Source organism: Anas platyrhynchos, chromosome 23 (genome assembly GCF_047663525.1).
Source record: "Anas platyrhynchos isolate ZD024472 breed Pekin duck chromosome 23, IASCAAS_PekinDuck_T2T, whole genome shotgun sequence".
Taxonomy (NCBI): domain Eukaryota; kingdom Metazoa; phylum Chordata; class Aves; order Anseriformes; family Anatidae; genus Anas; species Anas platyrhynchos.
The window spans coordinates 4,357,089-4,378,836 of record NC_092609.1 but is presented as its reverse complement, the minus strand read 5'-3'; the positions used below and the strand labels follow the sequence as shown (position 1 = coordinate 4,378,836).

The following is a 21,748-nucleotide window of genomic DNA, read 5'->3' as shown; positions in this document are numbered from 1 at the left end:
CCCAGCCAATTCGGCTTTCACTCACACCCCTGGAAGTCAAGAGGAACTGAACCGAGGCCAAGTTCCTCTGGATTTACAACAATGCATCTGGGAGCCGAGTTCTGCCCAAATACCGAGCGCGGGGCTGACATCAGCGCAGCGCCGGGTGGCTCGCACTAGGCTCGCTTTCCTCCGACCCTTTTCTTGAATAAAACTGGGTGAAAAGGACGCCGAGCGTGCCCGGCCCCGCGCAGCGAGGAAGAGGAGGGCTGAGGGCCACTATCACCATCCGCTGCAAAGCAGGAGGAGGAAATCCCCGCCGGGTCCCACCCAGCTGCTTCCCAGAGCTGCTTCCCACTTTGCAGGGAAAAGCCAAGAGGCCGAGAGCCGCCGGGACGCACGGATCCGTCCTGCCCTTGGGCACCGAGCGGTCCCCAGGCCCGGTGACATCGCGGTGCTCGGCGCTGACAAAGCCCTCACCTTGCCACAAGTGTCCTCGCCCCCTCCCCTGAGGGCTGATCCGGTCAGGATAAAGGACCGAAAGGAGAAACAATTAGCAAATGGCAGAATTTAACGATGCTAATTAAAATGTATTAAGTGTAGCCACCGCCTCTGCACCAGCTGCTTTGGCAGGAGCCTGGAGCCCGCCGAGCGCCGGCCTTGCCCCGGTGCGGAGCGGGGAAATGGGACATCTGGTGTGCCCCCCCCGGCCCCTCGCGAGGAGTGGGCTCGAGGAAGCCTTTGCTTGGTTTGCTGCTGCTCGCCGGGTTCGCGGCGGAGCCCCTAATTAGCTCCATCTCTGCAGGAGACCCCTGGGACCTCATTAGGCATTTCAATTAGTGAATAGCCAGAGCTGCGTCGGGAGAGGGGGCTGGGGGCCGTTGGATCAAGATGGCTGCAATTAGGCAAGCGGGCGGAGGTGCCAGAAGTAACCCCGCTTCCCAAAATAAAATAAATAAATAAATAAAGAGAAAGCAGGGAAAGCACCAAGCTGGCTCCCAGATGCTCCCCGTGCGCTCACCGGAGCTCTCCGAGAAGTTTGCTGCCGAGCTCTCGACGAGGCGTTCGCCAGCTCCCAGCGGGACGACACAACGACTGCAGCGAGACCAGGGAAAAACGTCACCCTGGTGGCGAGGGGACGGGAGGGACGCGCTGCCCTCATCCAGCGCCCGGTGGCATCTGGAGCCAAAACGGGGACAGCAGCAGGGTCACCATCCCGGGGACGCGGTTATGGGATGCAGTTGGGATGTGTGATAAAAAGCAGCCTGCCAAGGGGTGGATGCCTTGTGTTTTCAGGGGAACAAAGGGAACGAAATCGGGAATCTTTGGCCCCAACCTTGGGTTTTGTTTTGTTTTTGTCACAAGTTCAGCAAGTGAATTCTCTTCAGGGGGAAATAGCGCGGGAGCGCTGCCCGGCCCCTGTGCCCAGCTGGATCTCAGCTCCCAGCTTGGAGGACGCGTTGGGCATCGGCAGAAATACAGCCCAAAAATTGTCCCAAAAAGAGGAGGGGGGCTACAGGCCCCTTTGCCGCAGCAGCACAAACAAACACGCCCCCCTTCCTGCCACAGCCGAAGCCCAGAATTCTTCTCATTGAAGCGCCTCCAAGAGGACGAAAAACCTTTGGCATTTTTCTGCGCGTTTTCTCTCACGTTTTCACCCAGCCCCATCGCTGCAAGCGTGACGAACGTGCGGATCCCCCGAGCAGCCCGGTTTAACAGGAGAGGTTTAACAGGAGAGGTTTAAACAGGAGAGGTTTAAACAGGACGGGCTGCTTCAGCGTGCTCGTCTGAGCCCGAGCAGAGTGTAACCGGTCTCCTCCTCGTCTCCCCCTCGTCTTGGGGAGGAGCAGAGCCACGAGGGCTCTCCTGGGCCGCGGCGGCCACTTGCTCCTCTTCCAGCAGGGCTAATCCCAGCCCAGCCCAGCTCAGGAGCACGGCGAAAGCGTCGGAACAGATGTTCCTTTTCTGTATGGGAAAATGCCGAGTAAAACAAAGAAATATTCTCCTGCTGAAGACCAACATCTGTTTGAAGCTGTCTGGCTCCGGTTCAGACTTTAATTCTTGTGACAGGTCTCTTCATGCCTTTAATTTCCCATGAAATCTAATTCAAGAAGTTGTTTGTCTGCTGCCTGCTCCCGGTGTTGGGGAGAGCGAGGCCGCATGCGATCCAGACGTTCCTTGCAGAAAACCAGTTTTTTGGAACGGCCTTTCTAAAAAAAGCCCCGTTTTGCCTCTTTTCAAATGATGGCCCCGCACGTTTTCGGCGACACCCTAATCCCCTCAGTTCTGGAGCTCGCACGGCCGCACGACACGCTATCAGGATGCCATCAATTAAAGCGTCGTGGCCGGTCCTCCGGGGTGCTGCTGCGGAGGCATGGTGCCCAAGCCCATTTCCGAGTTTGTTCTTCGAAAGCGAAGTGTTTAAACAATTTTTCACATGGACTGGAAATGCCTCCCGAGTCCGGGGCTGTCTTGGGTGCGAGGGTGAATGGAGATGCTCCTGGCACCTCCTCGCGCTTGGAGGCTTTGGTGGTGGCCACCTGGTGAGCAGGAGCTGGGGTTGCTGCAGGCTCCTCTCGCTGCTTGAGGCTCCTGGCGAGCCGGGCCCCCTTAGAGCAGGGATCTGGGGAGCTTCCAGCCAGCTCTGAGCTGGGGCTGGCTGCAGATTGAAGCTGTTGCTGAAGATGATCCTCAGCTGGACGCGAGGAGCTGTGCTCCTGCTCTCAGTGTTCGCAGGACACATCTGGAGCTGCCACACGGCCACAGGAGGTGCCGTTTGCCCCAGTGCTCATGCAAGCGCTCCGGAGTGGCCCCGTCCTGTTTTCTTGTCTGCTCCCGTAGCTGAGGGCATCCATCAGCCCTGGTAGTCCTGCCCAGCCGCAATCCGTGCACGGGAGCTCACAAATCCAGCCGTCATCTTCTGGGGCCACAGCTGCCAGCACCATCCCAGGGCGCGCACCCATCCTGCACGACCTCTGGCGAAGGCGGGCTGTCTGCCTTTTCCTTGAGGACCAAGACACACGAGGACAGTCCCCTTTCCTTTCACCCGCAGGTGGGTGTCCCCTGCTGCTCCAGCTGGCTGCAGACGCTTCCTCGGCGGCATCCCGGATGGCTCAGCACTGGAAAGAAGAGAAATGTCACAACGAGAGGCTACGGCAGTGTTCATTCCACCAAAACCATCAAAAGCCTCCTGGGCAACCTGTGTGGGCAGGGGGCAAGGACCAGGCGGCCCCCAGAGGTCCCCCAAAACCCCAACCATTCGGTGCCGCGGTGGGAAGCACCCACCGAGCCGAGGACTGGTGCCATGGAGGACACGGCGGTCCCCATAACGCAGCTGCTGGAGGTGGAACGGGCCCCGGGAAATGGAAATCGGCCAAAAAATTCAAAGAGGGGAACAAAATCGGACTGTAAGCACCACGGGTCAGCTTTGGGCAGACACTGCTCAGAATCAGATCTTCAACAGAAAACTGAGTCGTGACTTTGAGCAGGAAAACTTTGAGGTAGATTTTATTCCCATTAAAAAGACAACGAGACAGAATAGCTTGATTAGCTCAGATGCTGAACTGACCAAGAACTCGAGATGGGTTGAAAATTCATTGGATCACCCCAGGCTGATTTCGAGCTGCGTCCCATGTGCATCCTGATGGGTTTTCATTCCTGGCTGGGAGGAATCAGGCGCAGGGCACCCCACAGCTCCTGGCCATACAGTACACACGGCCAGCAGCCAGCTCGGCTTCCCAGGCACCCCAAAACCTGATTTAATCTGATTTACCTGGTGCCCCACGTCCTGCTGCCCACATCTCTCCATGCTGCCAGCTTGCTCCATCGCGGGTTTGTGGCGAACACCCCAAAACCTGCCTGATGATGTTTCGGGGTGCTGCTTTTGGGCTTGGGGCCACGCTTGGCCCCGTGGCCAGCCCTGCCGGAGCCGTGTCCCAAGCCGGTTCCCGGGGCACGGCGATGCTCGAGCACCGGCAGGGCGAAGGTGGAGAGGGGCAGGGAGCGAGCGCCTCCCCCACTGACCACGCGCACGCAGCAAGTTGCAGCTGTAGTTTTATTTCCTTTTGTGAAAAACAACAGGGATTCAAGGGGAACCCCCCCGCACGCACACACGGGGGGCTCAGCCCCGGATCATGCCCACCGCGGCACCACCGCGGCACGGAGCGGGGCAGGAGCTGCGGGACGGGAGGGCTGGGAGCAGCCGGAGGCACCGGGTCAGTGCCCGGCGTTTCGCTTCTGCCCCCGGGACCGAGCGCCGCGTTCGGCGTCTTTCCATCGTCGGCACCTTGAGTAGGGTCTTTCCTTTTTTTAAAAAAAACCTTTTTTTTTTCCTTTTTTTTCCTTTTTTTAATAAAAACGGTCTTTAGGTCGACTGCCGACAGCAGCTCTGAGCAGAAAAGCACCTTCCTCCAGAGTCTGCTTCCAAAAAAAAAAAAAGAGTTCAGAAAAGGGTCAAATATTGACCAATAATGGTTTGGCTGCATTTGAATCTTGATTGTGGCTTCTGCAACGTACAGCAGGGAGGGGGCGGCCGGGCCGGGTGGGGGGCGAGCCCCCCCCTTTAGTCAGCCGGTTTGGTGACCAGGGAGAGGGGCTGCGTCTGCAGCACGGCCAGGGCAGCCTGCGGGGACGGCGCGAAGGACGGAGGCGAGGAGAGGAGAGCCGTGGAGGGCACCGAGGTGAAGGGGATGGGTCTGGAGAGGAGCGAGGGCGGGCTGCCGAGGCTCGAGGAGGAGGAGGAGGAGGAGGAAGAGGAGGAGGAGGAAGAAGAGGAGGAGGAGGAAGAGGCGGCTTTGCCCGAGAGGAAGGCGAGCTGAGCCCTGGCCTCCGGCTTGGTGGTGAGCGAGAGCGGCTGAGCCTGTTCCGAGTGGGTGGCAGCCGGGGCGGCCGGGGAGGCCAGGGCGGCCGACGGCGTGGCGGGCGAATCCAGCATGCTGCCATGGGACGAGGCAGGGCTGTCGCAGGGCTTCTCGGCCGGCAGGTACTGCACACACGGCTTCTTGCTCTTGGAGGCCAGCGCGCCTGCGGGGGACGGAGGGGGCCGTGAGGCACCGGCAGGCCGGGCGCCGCGGCTCTGGCCGCCCGGGGGGTACTCACTCTCCGTGTCGTGGCTTTGCTGCTGGGCCAGCTTTTCTCGCTTCCTCTTCTTTTTCTTGCCCTGAAATTATTAGAAAGCCCCCATGCGGCGTTCCGCAGCCAGAGAGGGGGCGCTTCCATGTCTGCCGGGGAACAAAACCCCGAGGGGAACCGGACTGGTGGTGCCACAGAGCAGCCCCGGGGACTCGGCACCGTTGCTGCCACCCCCGGCACCCCCCCAGCCACCAACCCGGGGGCCGCACTTACGTAGTTGTCCCGCGCGGACCACGTCGGGTAGAGCTGCGAGTGCAGCTGCCGCTCCTTCCGTGCCAGCTCGTAGTACTTCGCCTGCTCCTCCCGCGACAGCGAGTGCCACTGCGGGGGGGGGAAGGAAAAAAGCACGGTGTGAACCCCGGGGCTGTGCAGCCAGCCCCGGGGACACGCGGCCACGCTCGCCCCAGCCACCTCGTGGCCATCGGGGTCCCCACCACCTCCCCAGGACCCCTGCCAAGGGCGGGTGGTGCCCCAGGATGAGGCACCAAGGCGCTGAGGGAGGTGGTGGAAAGGGGGCCAAAAGCCGATGGGTGGCTCGGGGAAGGAGAGGCCGTACCCGCCTGCCCAGGATCTGGTTGATGGCTGCGCTCTCCTTCAGCGTGCACTCGGCCACCACCTTGGCCCTCATCTCCTTCATGTACAACATGAAGGCGTTGAGCGGCTTCTTGATGTGGGGCTTCTTCTCCTCCTCCTTCTTCACAGTGACCGGGGATTTCCTGCGGCGAGCGGGGCAGGGGGTCAGGATCGGGGTGGACGTGACCCCATCCCCGTCCCCGTCCCCGGGGCCACCCCTTCCCGTCCCCACTCACGAGCTGCCGCTGGGGCTGGCGCTGGGCTGGGCGGGTTCCTGCTTCACGATGGGCGAGACGATGGTGGGGTGCGGGATGCCCGAGGGGTGCAGCCCGTGGGCGGGCGGCGGGACCATGTGCGGGGAGAAGCGGCTGGACATCAGGCTGCAGCGGGGGGAGCGGGAGCCCCGTCAGCTCCCCATGGGTGCCAAAAACTTGGTTCCACCCCAAATCCTCCCGAGAACCTCAGGAGGAGGTTATGGGAACACCAGCTCCAACCTGCCTGGGGGCTGCTTTCACGTGAGAGCCCACCCGTGTTGGCAGCGTGGATCCCAGCCCGGGGGGACACCACTCTTCACCCATGGGGACCACCCCCAGGTATTTCTGGCCACGGAGGCCACCGCAGCCTCGGGGCCAGGCTGTACCCACGTGGAGGTCAGCGAGCACCCACGGCCAGTGCTGCTGCAGCCCCGAGTCCCACGTGGTCCTCAGGAAGTGGCCAAAACCCTGCACCAGCTTGGGGACACCCAAGGGGGGTCTCTTGTCCCTGCCAAGAGCCACCTGGATGTGGAGACGCACCTGGACACGGGGACCCACCTGGACATGGAGGCGTTCATGGCGAGGGCTGGGTAGGGGTGCCGAAAGCCACCGGGGGGGATGGAGTACACGGGCTGTCCCTGCCTGCAAACACACGAGCTTGAGCAGACAGAAGCAGGAATAAGCGTCCTTCCCCCAGCCCCGGGGACCCTCAGCCCAGCCCCAGCCGATCTTGGTCCCAAAAATTCACAATTTGCGACTCCCAGCAGGAAGGAGCCCCCGTTCCCAAGCCCTGAGCCCATCCTTACTGCGGCACGAGCCAGCCCAGCGGGTGCGGGATCTGGCCCACGGCTCCTGGCGACAGCGGGTAGTAGGGGGGCAGCTCGGGTGGGTGGGGCGGCCGCGGGATTCCTGCGGTGGCAGCGGGGGGCAAGGGGAAGCAGCGTTAGAACACGGGCACGGCGGTGCCGGGCACCCCATGACCCCCCCTTGCACCCATCTCCATCCCAGCACCCATCTCCCTGCGCCCATCTCCCTTCCAGCACCCATGTCCCAGCACCCAGCACCCTCCCTGCACCCCTCTCCCCCCCCAGCCCCCACCCACCCCCCTTTTTCCTCACCCGTCTTTGGGTCGATCTCGGGTGAGAGGTGGCCAGGCGGCGAGCCCGGCGAGAAGTGGTCGTTGCTGTAGGTGATGAGCGGCGTCAGCGGGTGCATGTGGTGGGCGTGCTGCACCACCGGGACCTTGTTGGACTGCGGGGCAGCGAGGGGGAGCACGTGGGAGGGCGAAAACCAAAAAATCCCCCCCCAAAAAAAAACACCTGCAGGCACCAGACCAGCATCGTGCCCAGCTTTGGAGTGTGGCTCTCCCTGGGGACCCCCGGGGCCGCTCTTACCAAGTGCGCGGGCGACGGCGAGCGGCTGTCCTTGAGCGTGGCACCGGCCGGCACGTCCAGCAGCGGCCACTTCATCTGCAGGTACTGCAAGAAAGCCGGGGGTCACGCTGCCCCCCAGCCCCGAAACATCCCCCAGCCCTCGGCCGGGGTCACCCTGACCCAGGGGGACACCGCGGGGTGGTGGCGAAGGCGGTGTGGGGGTGCCTGGGGCTGTTTCAGCCCCTGTAAATAGTGCGGAGCCCTGTTATTAATAGTGGAGCCCTGGATCCCGTCCACCCGACCCCAAAAGCGGATTTTGGGGCCAAAGGCGCAGCGCTGCTGGTGTGAGCCGCCACCGCCCCGTGGGCGCACCGAGGGCACGGGGCTGCGTGCGGCTGCATCTGGCGCACCGAGCCGGCACCCGGCCTCACTCCCTCGCTTCCTCCCTTCCTCATATCCTCACATCTTCCCTTTCCCTTCCTATCCAGCCCCAAATCACGAGGGAAAGGCACAGAACCGCCGCAAGGGCCGGCGGGGCAGTGAGCACGGCGGTGCGTTTCGGCAGCCCCCTGCCCGCCCGTAAACCTGGCTGCAGGACGAGCGTTTTGCCCCGCTCCGTTCCCGGCACGGGACCTAAGCGGCCCCCCAAAGAAAGGTGCATTGTGCTGCGTTTTTCGGCTGCGGGGGGGGGGGGTGAAGGCATTTCCCGGCAGCCGGCTGCGGGGAGGCACGTCCCGCGAGATGCCAGGGCTGGGGAATGCGGCCGGGACGGGCCGCAGCTGCGCACAGGAATTTCCCCACCGTACAAACCTTCCTGATCCGAAGCAGCTGGAAGGAAAGCCCAGCTCGGAGCGAGGAGCTGCGGGGAGCGTTAACTCTTCCGCCTCTGGAAAGATGCATCCCCGCCTGCATCGCCTCCCGCAGCCCCCCAAAGTGCTCCGTGTGCCCCCCCTGGCATCGCCTCCTGCCTTGCCCCTGCCTCCAGCATCCCCCCGCACACCCCAGCCCCTCCTGCATCGCCCAGCACCTCCAGTACCGCTTCCTGCTCCCCTCCCACATCCCCAGCATCCCCTGCCATCCCAGTAACCCCTATTTCCAGTACCTCCCCCATCCTCAGTAACCCCCATCCCCAGTAACCCCCATGCCAGTACCCCCCCTTCCACAGAAAACCTCATCCCTGTACCCCCCATGCCCAGAAAGCCCCATCCCAGTACCTCCCCATCCCCAGTATCCCCCCCATCCATCCCCAGTATCCCCCCATCCATCCCCAGTACCCCCCCCATCCCCAGTACCCCTCCATCCCCAGTACCTCCCCATCTCCTGAGCCCCCCCCTCCATCCCCATTACCTGCCCATCCCCAGTACCCCCATCTCCATTCCCAGTACCCCCCTATTTCCAGTACCCCCCATTCCCTGCATTCCTCCCCTCCATCTCCACCCCCCCATCCCCAGCACCCCCCAGCATCCCTGTGTGCCCTGGTTCTGCCAGCGCCCTGGCAGCACCGGCACTGCCCGCCGGGATCCCAGAACCACGGCGAAAATCCCGCTGGCACAGCCGGGAGGCACCCAGGGAAGGCTAAAGCAAGAAGGGAAGTACCCAAGGTGTCCATTTGCCATTTATCACTGGATTTTGGAAGGAGCCATTGGGGTTTTGCTGCCAAGCCTCTCCCCAGACCCCAAAAAGATGCATGAAATACCAGCAGCTGCTGCACAGCCCCAAAAAAGCCCAAAGCGAGGATTTCCCAGGGTCTGACCATTCCCACAACTGCTGGCACAGGGGATCCCCCTAAAACCTGCCCGTGCTTTGCTTCAACACCTGGAGCCGGCGCCGCGTGGTGCTGCAGGGATGCTCCGGGAGCAGCCTTCCCCGCTCCCAAAACCTCCACGCACTCTCCCTTGGGGAGATTTGGGGCTGCGGGATTTTCCCCACCGGGATGCGACAGCGGAGAGCCGGGGCCGCCGGCGCTGGGAGCCGTAACCAGATCCGCTCCTAAAAAGGCCGCCGGCGGAGGCGGCCAGGGCGCCGTGCGCGCGCGGAGCACGCTTGGTATGCGGGCGGCCCCGTGGCCGGCGCGGGCTCGCGCCGTGACCCGCGGTACACCCTGCGCCGCCAGTACAGTAGGAGCCGTTTCCTGAAGCGCTGGCTTTGATGCGCCCTCCAAATCTCGGTGATCAAAGCCGCCGGGCTGCGGCGGGGAAGTCCCGGGGTCTGGCTGCCGTACAACTCCGCGCTGCTTCCAAACAGCCGCGCGCCGCCGTGCCGCGCGCCTCCGAAGCCGCGGCGTCGCGTGGCCGGATTTAAAGCTAGGGACGCGGCCCCGCAGCCGTGCCGGGGTGATGCTCCAGGTGCCCCGAGTGTCCCCAGGGCCGTGCTGGGACAGCGCACGAGGTGCCCTCGTATCCCCGTAGCTGGAAAGGGGCAAGGCACGAGGTGCCCTCGTATCCCCGTGACTATGCCAGAGCAATGCGCGAGGTGCCCCAACATCCCCACAGCCATGCTAGGGTGACAAAAAAGGTGCCCCAACATCCCCCAAAACGCATTGGGGTGACACACGAGGTGCTCCAGTATCCCCAAAACCATCCTGGGGTGACACACGAGGTGCCCCAACACCCCCACACCAAGCCAAGTGACACAGGAGGTGCTCCAACATCTCCACTGACTGGGGTGACGCAGAAAGTGCCCCAACATCTCCAAGAACATGTTGGGGTGACACATGAGGTGCCCCAACATCCCCACAACCATGCTGGGATGATATATGAGGTGCTCCAACATCCCCACAACCATGTCAGTGTGACACATGAAGCGCCCCAACATCCCCATAACCATGTTGGGGTGACACACAAGGTGCCCCAGTGCCCCCCTAACCATGTTGGGGTGACATACGAGGTGCCCCAACACCCCCACAAGCAAGCCCGGTGACATAGGAGGTGCCCCAGCATCCCCACAACCACATTGGGGTGACACATGAGGTGCCCCGACATCCCTACAAACACATCTGAGAGACACATGAGGTGCTCCAACATCTCCACGACTATACTGGGGTGACACAGAAAGTGCCCCAACATCCCCACGAACACATTTGGGTGACACACGAGGTGCCCCAGTGCCCCCCTAACCATGTTGGGGTGACACACGAAGTGCCCCAACACCCCCATGGCAGTGCCGGGGTGACACACGACACGTCCCCACGTCCCCACAACCAGGCGCAGGGTGACGCAGGGGCTGCCCTGAGCACCCTCCCACCCACCCACTCCAGGGGCACCCAGGGGACACCCAAGGGGTGTCCGGGGCCAAGGCGCGAGGTGCCCCGCCGCTGTGCCGGGGTGACGCAGGAGGTGCCCCGACATCCCCGGGGTGACGCAGGAGGTGCCCCGCGCATCCCCGGGGCCCCGGTGGGCGCCTTTCGCTCCGCCTCGCCACCCCCTGCCCGCTGCCCCCATCACAAAGGGGGCTTTCTCGTCTATTCTGTAAGCGGAGAAGCCGCTGGGGGACGGCGGCTCGGGAAAGGCCGTATATAAAAGGCTGCTTCTCATTTTGAAGCCGTTTCAGGAGGCCGGGGAGGGGAGAGGAAGGGGGACCCTTTCAAAATATACAAAGAGGGGGGGAGCTGGCGAACGGTTCAGTGGTAATGTGGAAAAATGAAGCCCCCCCCCCCCCCCCCAAGGCCCCAGCCGCGGACACAGGCTCCCACTGTACCACCACGTGCGGGAGCCGCGCAAGAGCGGCAGATTGGAGCTATTAAAAAAAAAAAAAAAAAAAAAGGAGGAAAATAGTTGAAAATCGGTCACATTCCAGAGAGATTAGAGCAAGTTCTGGTTCCTCGTTACACACCCCCCCCCCCAATTAAAACCAGGGGGGTTAACCCCTTTCCTGCCGGAGCTGCGGCACCACAATGAGCCCTCCTGTCTGCCTGTCCCCGCCCCGGGGAGGGCGAGCCCCCGCGGCTGGAGCAGGGGCTGGGGGCCCCGGGGGGGCCGCGCCGTGTGGTGGTGGTGGCAGCAGCTCGCCTGCGTGCTCGGGGAGGAGGCACAAACGCTGCGGGATCCCCTAATGCCCAATTAGGGGCTTTAATGAGCGGATTTCCTCTCCTCTTCCGCACACGGGGCTCCTTCCCGGTGAGATGTTTTCCTTGGAAAGGGGGAAGTGGGGAAAAGCCCCCAAGATGGTGCAGTGCATCGCGGTGTCCTGCACCCCGGCGTTGTGTGTCCCAGCACTGCACATCCCGCTGGTGCACGTCCTGGCACTGCGCATCCTGGTGTTGTAGCTCCCAGTGCAGCACGGCCGAGGGCTGCAATACCCTGGTGGTGCAAACCCCGGTGGGGTTACAAATCCCAGCAGTGCCGTGTCCTGGTGCTGTGTGCCCCAGTGCTCTGCGTCCTGGTGCTGAGCTTCCTGGCATGGTGCTTCCTAGTGCTGTGCGTCCTGGTGCTGTGCGTCCTGGTGCTGTGCGTCCCGGTGCTGTGCGTCCCGGTGCTGTGCGTCCTGGTGCTGTGCGTCCTGATGCTGCGTGTCCTGGTGCTCTGTGTCCCGGTGCTGTGTGTCCTGGTGCTCTGTGTCCCGGTGCTGTGCGTCCCAGCATCGCTTCTCCCAGGATTTCCCATCCTCCTGCTGCAGGTCCCGGCGTCCTCTCAGGGTTTCCCATTAACACATCCTGGTCGCAGCGTGTCCTGGCATCGTGTCCTGACATCCCGCATCCTGATGCGTGTCCCAGCACCCCAGGGCTCCTCTCCATGGGACTCAGCTGCCACCAGCCTCTCATTTGGGGAGAGAAAATGTCTGTTTGGGGCCCAAACATCAGCCCTCAGCTGTTGTTTTTTTTTTGTGGGGGAAAGCTGTCTGAAGGCTCCAAGGGCAGAAAACCCCACAGTGGATTTTAACCGTGCACGGAGACGAGCCTGCAGGAACCACTGGATGCAGGCGATGCCGGTACCCGGCCACCTCGCCCCCATGCCCAAAGCCCCCGGGTAAGCCATAGAAGCACCAGAGGATCCCCTGACACCACCCAGCCACGGGACCCCTGCCCCATCCCGAGGCCTCCCCCCCCCCTTTTTCCCAGCACCAAATTCCTTGGCGCTCACAAAGCTGGCGGGCTCGGCGAGCCGGAGCGCGCCCCCACCGCAGCCCCCAAGCCCTCCTCGCTCCCAGCCTGTTTACACAGCTGCGGGATAACTGACAGCTCGCCCTCCCCCCAAAACGCCTCCGCTCCAGCCCTTTTTCCCCCAAAACGCGTGCCGAAACCACGCTGCAGGAGAAGGAGAGGACTGAGCAGCAGGCAGCAAGCCGCTTTGCGCGGGGTGCTGAACAGAGCCCCCCTAAATCTCCGTAGGGGTCTTTGTGGCTTGGGTTTTTATCCATGGGATGCTCTGGTCCCACCACATTCCCAGTTCCCAGTGCTGGGCAGCTGGGCTAAAACCAGCCAAATTCGGCTCCACCAACACACGAGGGATTTTTCCAGGGAAAGGGGTTTTCTGCGCTGAGAGCCACCAGGCCAAGGGCGGCCTCGTTGCCCCTCATTCCCTTAACGCCTCTCCCAAGAAGCAAAAAGCTGCAAAAGCCCCAAACCTCCTGAAGCCTGGAGGGTGCTGCCAAGGAGGTTTCAGAGCAGAGCTGTGGGGATGGCGCCTGCAGCCGCTGTGCCTGAAAAATGAGGCAAAAAAGGGACAAAACCATCCCGCTTGAAGGCAATCATGGGATGGGGGAAGCTACAGCAAGTCCCACACGGGGGGAAATCTCATTTAAATGCCCCAAAATCAGGTGGCATCAGCATCCATGCCAGGCTTCCAGTGTTCACCCCGTGCAGAGCTAGCTCTGCAGCTGCGCTTTGGGGAAAATGCAGAAAACTCAGGGAAAAGGGCCCCAGGGCACGGTAATTCCACATTTTGTTTGTATTTTGAGCATGTCCTGCGTGGGACACGCCAGGCTCTGGTGGTTCTGCAGGTTGTAAAGCTCAGCGTGTTGGGAAACTCTGAAAAAATCTTGGTAAACACGCTTGGAAGATGCTGGAGCTGCACTGGGATCAGGCATCCTTTGCTCCGGGGCTGTTTCCAGCCTGAGCGATGCCAGAAAGGGGAAAATAAATAAAAAAAAATAAAAAATAAATAAAAAAAGCACCACAGCCCCGCACAGCACATCGCCCGTCCCCGCACCCCTGCGCGGGAGCCGCGGCGCTTCGCTTTCCTGCAGCCAATTAGGGAGGGAGAGGTCCCAATTACAGCTGGGATTTACAGCCCGGGACACAAGCCGTAAATCATCGCCCCCTCCCCGCCTCGCTCCCAGCCCAAGCGGCTCCTCCAGATGTTGGCTGCGGCTGCGCGGGGCCGAGACCTTTCCCGAGGATGAGCCCACAAAGCAGGGGCTGAGCGGGGGCGAGGGAAAATCCCCCTCACGAGGCTCTGCTGCTCGCCTTCACACCGCGGTCCCCGTGCAGCATCCCAACCCCGAGCTGGGCCGTCGGTGTTTGCCCCCCCCAGAGGATGCTTTAAACAGGTTTGGGGTCAATTATTGACCTCAGAGCCCGATGTGCAGCCCTTTTCCCAGCACTGCCCCCGGAGAGGAGGGGCTCGGGGTGCCCACAGGGATGTGTCCTGTCCCCTCCTGGCGTTCCCAGGGTGACACAAGGTGGCCAAAGCCACCCCAGGCGGGGGGAGGCTGCTTTTGGGGTGGGAGCAGCACGGTGCGGGGACTTTGTGAGCCCTGCAAAAAGGATGTGCGACCGTTCCCACAACGGAGCCCAAACACAACAGCAAGAAGTGGGAAAAATGCAAACCACAGCGGGCTGCGCTGACCAGGAAAAGAACCCGGGAGCTGAAAAATAAATTTAAAAAAAAAAAAAAAGCCTTTTGGAGGCAGCGCTTCGAGCCGACCTTATCTCCAGCCACCGACCCCGTCCGTGCCACCGTGTCGGGGACACCGGGCAGCATCTGCTGGGCAGCTTGGCCCCGGTGGCGGCGGGGAGGAAGCGGGACGCAGCCGGCTCCTGGCACGGGCACAGGCGAGCATCCCGCGCGTTCGGGACCCCCGGCCGCCAGCGCTTCCCCTCCCCACCGCCGCCGCCACCACCCTCCCCGAAACCTGGTGGTGGCAACAAGTTTTTCCCCGCCGCCCCGGGGCTTTTGTCTGCAGCTTTCAGCTCCCGTCCGTCAGGCTGAATGGCTCCATTCATCCCGCGCTCACGCGGCCGCGAGCGGTGCAAAGGGCTCTGGCTGTCCCGGTGAAAAAATCCCCCCAGCTCCAGAGCCCCCCGGCCCCAGGGAGTGGGGTTTAACCCGGCTCTGAGTTCCCGGGGGGACGAAAAACCCATGCAAGGAGACAGGGACGTGGGCAGCAGCTGCTCGAAGCCGTGTTGTGGCACTAAGGTGGCCCAGCGTGCCCCAAATCCCCCGCTTTTCGGGGCTAAAACCTCCGGAGGCTGCGTCTCTGCGCCCTGCGATGCTGTGGCTGGGCTCGGGGGCTCTGCCCCCCCCCCGGGTGACACCCATGGGACTCCTGGTTTGGGATTCCCAGCCCTTGGGATTCCCAGCGCTCACGTGCAGCCGGGCTGACATCACTCCAAAAACCACCCCAAAACATGCCGCGAAGCCAGCTATCGCCATCACCTCCGCCCCTTCCTCCTCCTCCTCCTCCTCCTCCTCCTCCTCCTCCCCCCCGGGGTGCCTCCTGCTTTCCCAAATCGCGGGGCGGGCAGGGGGCACGGTGCGAGCATCCTCCTCCGGCCGGGATGCGCCGAGCGCTGCTCTCGGGCTCCTCTTTCCCCGCTACCGCCCGCGACTTCAAGGAAGAGACGCTAATGAAAAGCAGCTGCTCGGAATACCAGAAAGATGATGAATGCGCGTTAAGTCCCCTTAACAAAACCAGGTCTTATGAGAGTCGCCTGGAGCACTTACTTCATTGCTTTAATTTGTGAATCGTGTTGGAAAAGGGAGGGAGGGGGGCGGAGGGAAAAGCGGGGAGCCGGGGGGGGGGGGTTTAGTGGAAACCTCCTGTAGGTCTCATTTAGCCAAAAAAAAAAACACAGGGTAATTAGCCGAATAGCATAATTAAGGAGCAGACATAAAGGGGCCATTGTGTGCAAAGGCTGAGCGCGAGGAGCACCTCTGCGGCCCGCGGGGAAACCGAGGCACGGCGCGGCCCTGGGGTGCCCGGCTGCCAGCGACCAGCCCCGCGGCTGCATGGGGTGAGACCGGGAAGCCAAAACGTGCCCCAAGCCCTGTCCTTAGCAACTTCCAGGCAGGGCTCCCCAAAACACGCCCCAAACCCTGTCCTTAACATCTTCCAGGCCGGGCTCCCCGTGACGTCCCCACTGCGTTTCGGCGGCGGCACCCACCCGAGCTGCTCTGGTACCAACCAACCAGCGGGGAGAAGAAGGTTCCCAAACCATGAAAAAAATAAAAAATACAAAAAAAAAACAACACAAAACCAGCAAAATCCAGCACCACCGCGGCGGCTCCGTCCCCGGCGCGCACACAGCCCTCCCGCCCCGGTCGGGAGCCGCCGGCGTTTGGCGCAGCCCTGCCCGTGCCAAGATCTGTATTTTAATCATTTTTCTTGGCAGGCGCGTCCCGCGTGTTTAAGAGGAGATATTTTCTTTTGCAGACAGATATGCCTCTGTACGGCAGCCCGCGCGGGTATCGCGAGCTCATCGCAGGAACGCGGCCCGGGGAAAGAGCCGAAACAAGCCCAGGTTTTTTAGAAACATCTCATTTATTTTCGGGACTGATGCGCATTAACGCCGAGCGCATGGCGGCAGTGCCCATGGGGGAAGCTGTTTGGGTGCCTCGGCGCAACTTCCACACCCTGCGGGGTGCTGGGGTGGCTTTTAAAGGTTCGCCTCGAGCCTCGAATTCCTGGGGCTGAGTTTCTCCCCTTCACTGATGCGGACGCTCCCCACGGGAGCCACAGCAGAGAAAGAGGAGGGTGCACGGCGGCGATTTGGAGGCTCCGGATGCGGCGAGGCCATTTCGCAGCCAGAGGTTGAGCGGTTTCACCCATTTCTGCTCTACAAGATGCTCAAAGAACGGGATGGATCCGGCACAGAGGCATTGGGGTTCATGGCCATGCACAAGGCCCGAGCTTTTCCTTTCCATCCCCTCCTTGGGCACCTTCACGGTCCCCATTTGGGGTGGTTACGGTCCTCACACTCTCCGGGAGCCTCAGGTTTCGCTCTCCTGACGCCCGTATCCCACTGATCCCCCTTCCCATTGCTCCGGCGCAGCCACAGAGAAAATTGGGCTAAAGCACCCCAAAGAGCCCTGCCGCCGCCAAACCTGCTGAATTCCTCCACCGGCTTAGAGCAGCCTGGCAACGCTGCGCCAAAAAACGCCACCCTCACCCACCGGGCACTTTTGGGAAGCTGCCAGAAAGTGACACTGGAGGGAGCAACGCCCCCCGTGATACCAGAGCAAATCAACCCGAATAAACCCCAAGAGCAGCCCGGTGCTTCGCTGCCTGCCCGCTTTGTGTGGGGACGGGCGTGTTGTCACCCAGCTTGGGCACGCGATGGCGTTGCCCTGCCGGATTTCTAAATAATTTGGAGCGGAGAGGTGCGGGAGTGCCGGCTGGCCTGCTCACATCTCCAACGTCACCGGGAGGTTTTCCCGCTGCCCGGTCATCCCTGGGCAGTGCCGGTGTCCACGTACAGCACACCCCAGGTCCCCAGCACCCGTCCCCCTGCCCCAAGCATCCCCCGGGTGCAAGGACTGGGTGGATTCACCCCAAACCCTTCTTTGAGTTTTTCCTTTTTAGCTTTTCTGCACGACTCCATGGGCATGGTGGCGGTGGGGACGGCAAGCTGGCCGGGCACCGCGCATCCCTTCACCCTTCGCTGTGACAGGGAAAGGGAGGAAAGAAGGAAAAAGGCAAAAAGCACCCAGCTGGGGTCACTTGGTGGCCGCCTCCTTGCCGCGTGTGCCGCAGCTTGCCACGAAGTCTCCGGGGCCGAGGGTGGGCGGCGGATACATCCGCACGGAGCCGGTGCCCGCGGGCACGGGGCAACACGGGGACAAAGCCTTCATGTTTCTGCTCCCCCCCGATCCCCTGCACCCACACCAGGGATTTTGGGGGTCTCCAGGGTTCTGCTGAAGCAGCCTCAGCTGCCGTTTTCCACAAATCCCTACCCGAGCCCTGTCCCTTGTAATTGTTCCTTATTCCTCGCTGGCATTTGGGACGGCGCCCAGCGGCGCATCGGCTCCGGAACGGAGCGGTACCAATAGTGACAAATTGGGAAGCCAACCTTTAGCCAGCGGCCAAGCACGTGGGGGTTTGTGCAACCCCAGCCCCGAGGCCCCCCCTGCCCTCCCCATGCCCCCACGGGATTCGCCCCCAGCCATCCAAAGCGGCCCCTTGGGGGAAAGCAGAAAAACAGAATCAAACGGGAAACGCCACGCAACCGAAAAACAGGACCCTGAGCGAGGAGCCCGCCCGGGGATTTCAAACCCCCAAAGTGACCGCAGGGACCTGTGCCACCCTCCGTCCGCATTTCCCATCTGGGAACGCCGCTTCCTCCAGGGCTCGTGCACCGAGAGCCACCCGGCATCGCCTGAACCGCTCCGGAGATGTGGCCGGGGGGGACCCGCGTTGGTCAGCCCCATATCGGTCAGCCCCATATCGGTCAGCCCCATATCCCCGGGGCACAGCACCTCTCCTGCCCTGCCCATGGGTTTGGGTGTAGGGCATGCGCCGGGTTGGGATTTCGGGGTGGGATTTCGGGGTGGGATTTCGGGGTGGGATTTCGGGGTGGGATTTCGGGTGCTTCGCGCGTTTTGGGGAGCGGCGGCGCCTGGGATGCAGGGGGGATGCTGTAGGGGGGCCGGGCAGCTCTCCCCTAATGCTCGCTCAATTTGCTTAATCAGTTTTCTAAACGCCAAAGCAGGGCCAGACAATGTCAGCCCATTAAGGGCTTTAGGAAGTCGCAGGGAGCCCTTTTCAATGAGAAAGGCGGCGCAGCCCGGGGTCAGGTTTCGGGGCCGAGCATGCCAGCGGGCGTCCCCGCAACGTGCCCCAAAGTCGCCCTAAGGCCCCAAACTCACCCAAAGCCCCGAACACAACCAAAGCCCCAAAACTCACCCAAACCCCCAAATCGTAAACCAAAACCCCAAAACTTGACCAAACCCCAAAACATGGCCAACACTCAAAACTTGACCTGAACCCAAAACCCAACCAAACACCCAAAACTCGATCAGACCGCAAAAGTCTCCCAAACCCCCAAACTCGACCAAAACTCAAAACTTGACCAAACACCAAAAACTTGACCAAACACCCAAAACTTGACCAACCACCCAAAACTCCCCCAAAACTCCCCCAAATGCCCCAAACTTGCCATGAGAGCGGCGGCGCAGCCCTCCTGGAAGGGGCCAAGCACCCCAAAAGGGACCGAGCCCCATTTCTTTCTCTTTTTTTGCCCCCCCCGAGCCCCCCCGCCCTCCTTGACGCAAACGAGCCGGGGCACGAGTCCACGGCCCTTGACCGCAGAGGGGCCAGGGCTCCAGCATCGCGTCCGCACGGCCCCAAATTGGCCCCCCCGGCACTGGGGGTCGTGGGGGTGGAAGGGGGGGGCACTTACGGTGCGGGCGCCGCCGGGGGACAGGGCTCCGTTGGAGAGGTAGGGGCTGCCCAGCTCGGGGAGCATCAGGAAGGGGTAGCCGGGGTAGGGGGGGCCCTTAAAAAACCCCCCATCTTGCTGTCGTCTCACCACTGGGGAGAAAAGGAGGGGGGGGTCAGGAGGTGGGGGGGGGGGCTTGGGGTTGGTCCCACGGGGGTTCAAGGGGGTCAGCTCCCCACAGAAAGGGGGTCTGGGGGGGTCTGTGGAGGGGATCCCAGTCTTATAGGGGGGTCCCACTCCCATGGGGGGGTCCCACACTTATGGGGGGGGTCCCAGTCCCTGAGGTGGGGGTCAGTCCCATGGAGGGGGCAGTCCCATTGGGGGGTCCCAGTCCCATGGGGGGGTCCCAGACTCCCTTCGGGGGGTCCTAGGCTGGTTCTGCCCAGGGGGTCCCGGATGCCTTGGGGGGGTCCGGGACCGGGGGGGGGGGGGGGGCGCCATCCGGAGGGCTGGGGGGGGGGGGCCGGGGCTGGATCCTGCGGGGGGGGCGGCGCCGCTCGCTCCCGGAAAGGGCTGGGGGGGGGGGGGGGGCGCGCTCCCGATTCCTCCGGTGGATTTTTTTTTTTTTTTGGGGGGGGGGTGTCCGGGGCCGGTCCCTCTGCACGGGACGGCCCCGGGGCTGCTTTTTTTTTTTACGGAGGGGGGGGGGGGGGGGGGGCGGGGACCGGGGGCCGGGCGGGACCGGTTCCTGGACGGGAGGGGGGGGGCCTGAGAAAGGGGGGGGGGGGGGGGCGCAACCGGGGGGAAGGGGCGGAGGGGGGGGGAGAGAGCGGGGAGGGGGGGAACAAAGAAGTCGCGAAGAAGCTGCCGGGGGGGGGGGCACCGCTACCTTCGGCGAGGGCGTCCCGCGGCTTCTGGAAACTTTCCCGGGGCTGGGGGGGCCGCTCCGCCTGCGGGGGAGCGGGGGGGGCGCGGTGAGGGGCGCGGAACGGGCCGGGGCCTCGAGACCTCCCGTCGGTGCCCGGCCTCACCTCGGCGTCCGAGCCGGTCCCGGAGCCCCCCCGGCTCTCGGTCTCGTTGACCAGCGACGATTTCAGCTCGTCCAGGTCCCCGTGGGCCGAGCCGCGCCCCGCGCCCTTGTCCTGCTCCTCGCCCTCGTCCTGGAAAGCGATCAACTCGTCGGGGGCCCCCAGGTCGTCCCCCCCCGCCGGCTCCAGCTGCGGCATCGCTGCCCCCGCTTGCTGCCCCCGGTGCCGCTCCCGGTCCCGGTGCCGCTCCCGGTGCCGCCGCCGCCGCCGCCCGGGAGGGGTCGGGAATGCGCGGGGCGGCGGGCGGGGAGGAGCCGGGGCTGCAAACCGACACCGCGGGGCAGGGCACGGAGCTCGCACCGCCCCGAGCCCCCCGACACAACGCCCCCCCCCCCACCCACCCACAGCCCCCCCCCGGCCTCGGTGCGCCCCGACCCCGACGGCTCCGGCTCGGCTCCGTGCCCCCCCCGCCCGGCCCCGGCTCTCCCGGTGTAGCCGGGGGGGCTCCGGGGTGGCTGGGACCCCCCCCCCCCCCCCGGTTCTGTGCAGGGTGACCCCATCCCTAACGGCCCCCCCCCCCCCCCCAGTCCCAGTCTGGGGGTTCTGTCCCCTTTTGGGACCCCCCCCCCATCCCGTCCAGGGTGCCCCGAATCATCTGAGCCCCCCCCATCCCATCCAGCCCCCGCCCCCCCCATCCCATTTAGGGGACTGCATCCCCTTTTGGGACCCCCATCCCAGCCGGGGTTCTCCGTCTTCTTTCGGGACCCCCATCCCATCCAGGGTTCCCCCCATCCCAGCTCCACTTTATCTGCCCCCCCCACCCCATCCAGGGTCCCCCAATCTCATCCAGGGTCCCCCCCCCATCCCATCTGGGGTTCTCCATCCCCTTTTGGGACCCCCGTCCCATCTGGGCCCCCCCCATCCCATACAGGGTTGTCCATCCCTTTTTGGGACCCCCATCACATCCAGGGTTCTCCATCTCATCTGGGGCCCCCCCATCCTGTCCAGCCCCCCCCCCTCCCATCCCATCTGGGGTTCTCCATCTCCTTTAGGGCCCCCCCATCCCACCTGGGCACCCCCCTCCCTGCCCCATCCCACTGGGGTGTCCCTGTCCCCCCACCCAGGATGTCCCCATCCCAACGAGGTGACCCCATCCCACTGCGGTGTCCCACCCTACCCAAGTGTCCCCATCCCACCAGGGCATCCCTGTCCCCCCAGGGTGTCCCCATGGCAGTGGGGTGCTCAGGGGGGGGTTTCCCCATCCCACCCCACCCCGGGCAGGGATCGGGGTCCCCGTGCAGCTCCAGGACCACCCTGCAGGGCAGGACCCCACAGAAACCCCCTTTTACTTCACTCCCCATCCCTCGGGGCCACACCGCTGGGACGGGGCCACCCCATTTGGCCAAACCGACCCCATTTTGGGGCACGAAGCCGCCCGCCTGCCCCCAGCCCCCCCCCCACCCCCCCCCCGGCACCGCACCACAAAGATCCTTCAGTGGCTTCCCCCGAAATATGGCACGGAAAGGCTGAAAAGCCCTTTGTGCCCCCGAACCGGCGGTGACCCCGAGCCCCCTCGCAGGGAGCAGCTGCCGGGTGTCGGGGTGGCCCCCCCCCCCCCGCGTAGCCCCCCCAGAGGTTTGATTGCCCCTGCTTTTAATTAACAACTCGTTAGGGCTGGAAGCCCCCCCGGGATGTGCCCGAACCCCACAGATCTGTAGGGTTTGGGGGCAGCTCCCCACACGCAGGACCATTGAGGGGGATTTAGCCCCCGCTGTGATTTCTGCTGCCAGGTTTTGGGGTGGGGGCGTCGGGGATGTCCCCCCCCGTGTCCCCCCCCCCCGTGGTGCCAGCAGCCTGGGGAGGAGGCACCCATGG

At 63.5% G+C, this 21,748-nt stretch overlaps 1 protein-coding gene across 5 annotated transcripts; it reads right to left on the bottom strand.

Moving 5' to 3' along the window:
* Window positions 1-4,019: 4,019 nt before the first annotated feature.
* TCF7L1 (transcription factor 7 like 1) lies at window positions 4,020-20,176 on the bottom strand. 5 transcript variants are annotated; one of them, XM_072027194.1, is made up of 12 exons: window positions 19,877-20,173; window positions 19,735-19,795; window positions 18,867-18,997; window positions 7,331-7,414; window positions 7,055-7,187; window positions 6,743-6,845; window positions 6,495-6,578; window positions 5,919-6,062; window positions 5,666-5,825; window positions 5,323-5,430; window positions 5,077-5,137; window positions 4,020-5,001 (listed from the first exon to the last, which is right to left on the bottom strand). In XM_072027194.1, the coding sequence occupies exons 1-12, from the start codon at window positions 20,069-20,071 to the stop codon at window positions 4,541-4,543; spliced, it is 1,725 nt and encodes a 574-aa protein (XP_071883295.1). In that variant the 5' UTR covers window positions 20,072-20,173; the 3' UTR covers window positions 4,020-4,540. The 5 variants fall into 5 exon arrangements, with proteins under 5 accessions (XP_071883295.1, XP_071883294.1, XP_071883293.1 ...); XM_072027193.1 differs by having other exon boundaries at window positions 4,020-5,137; window positions 19,877-20,176; XM_072027192.1 differs by having other exon boundaries at window positions 19,735-20,174.
* Window positions 20,177-21,748: the final 1,572 nt, after the last annotated feature.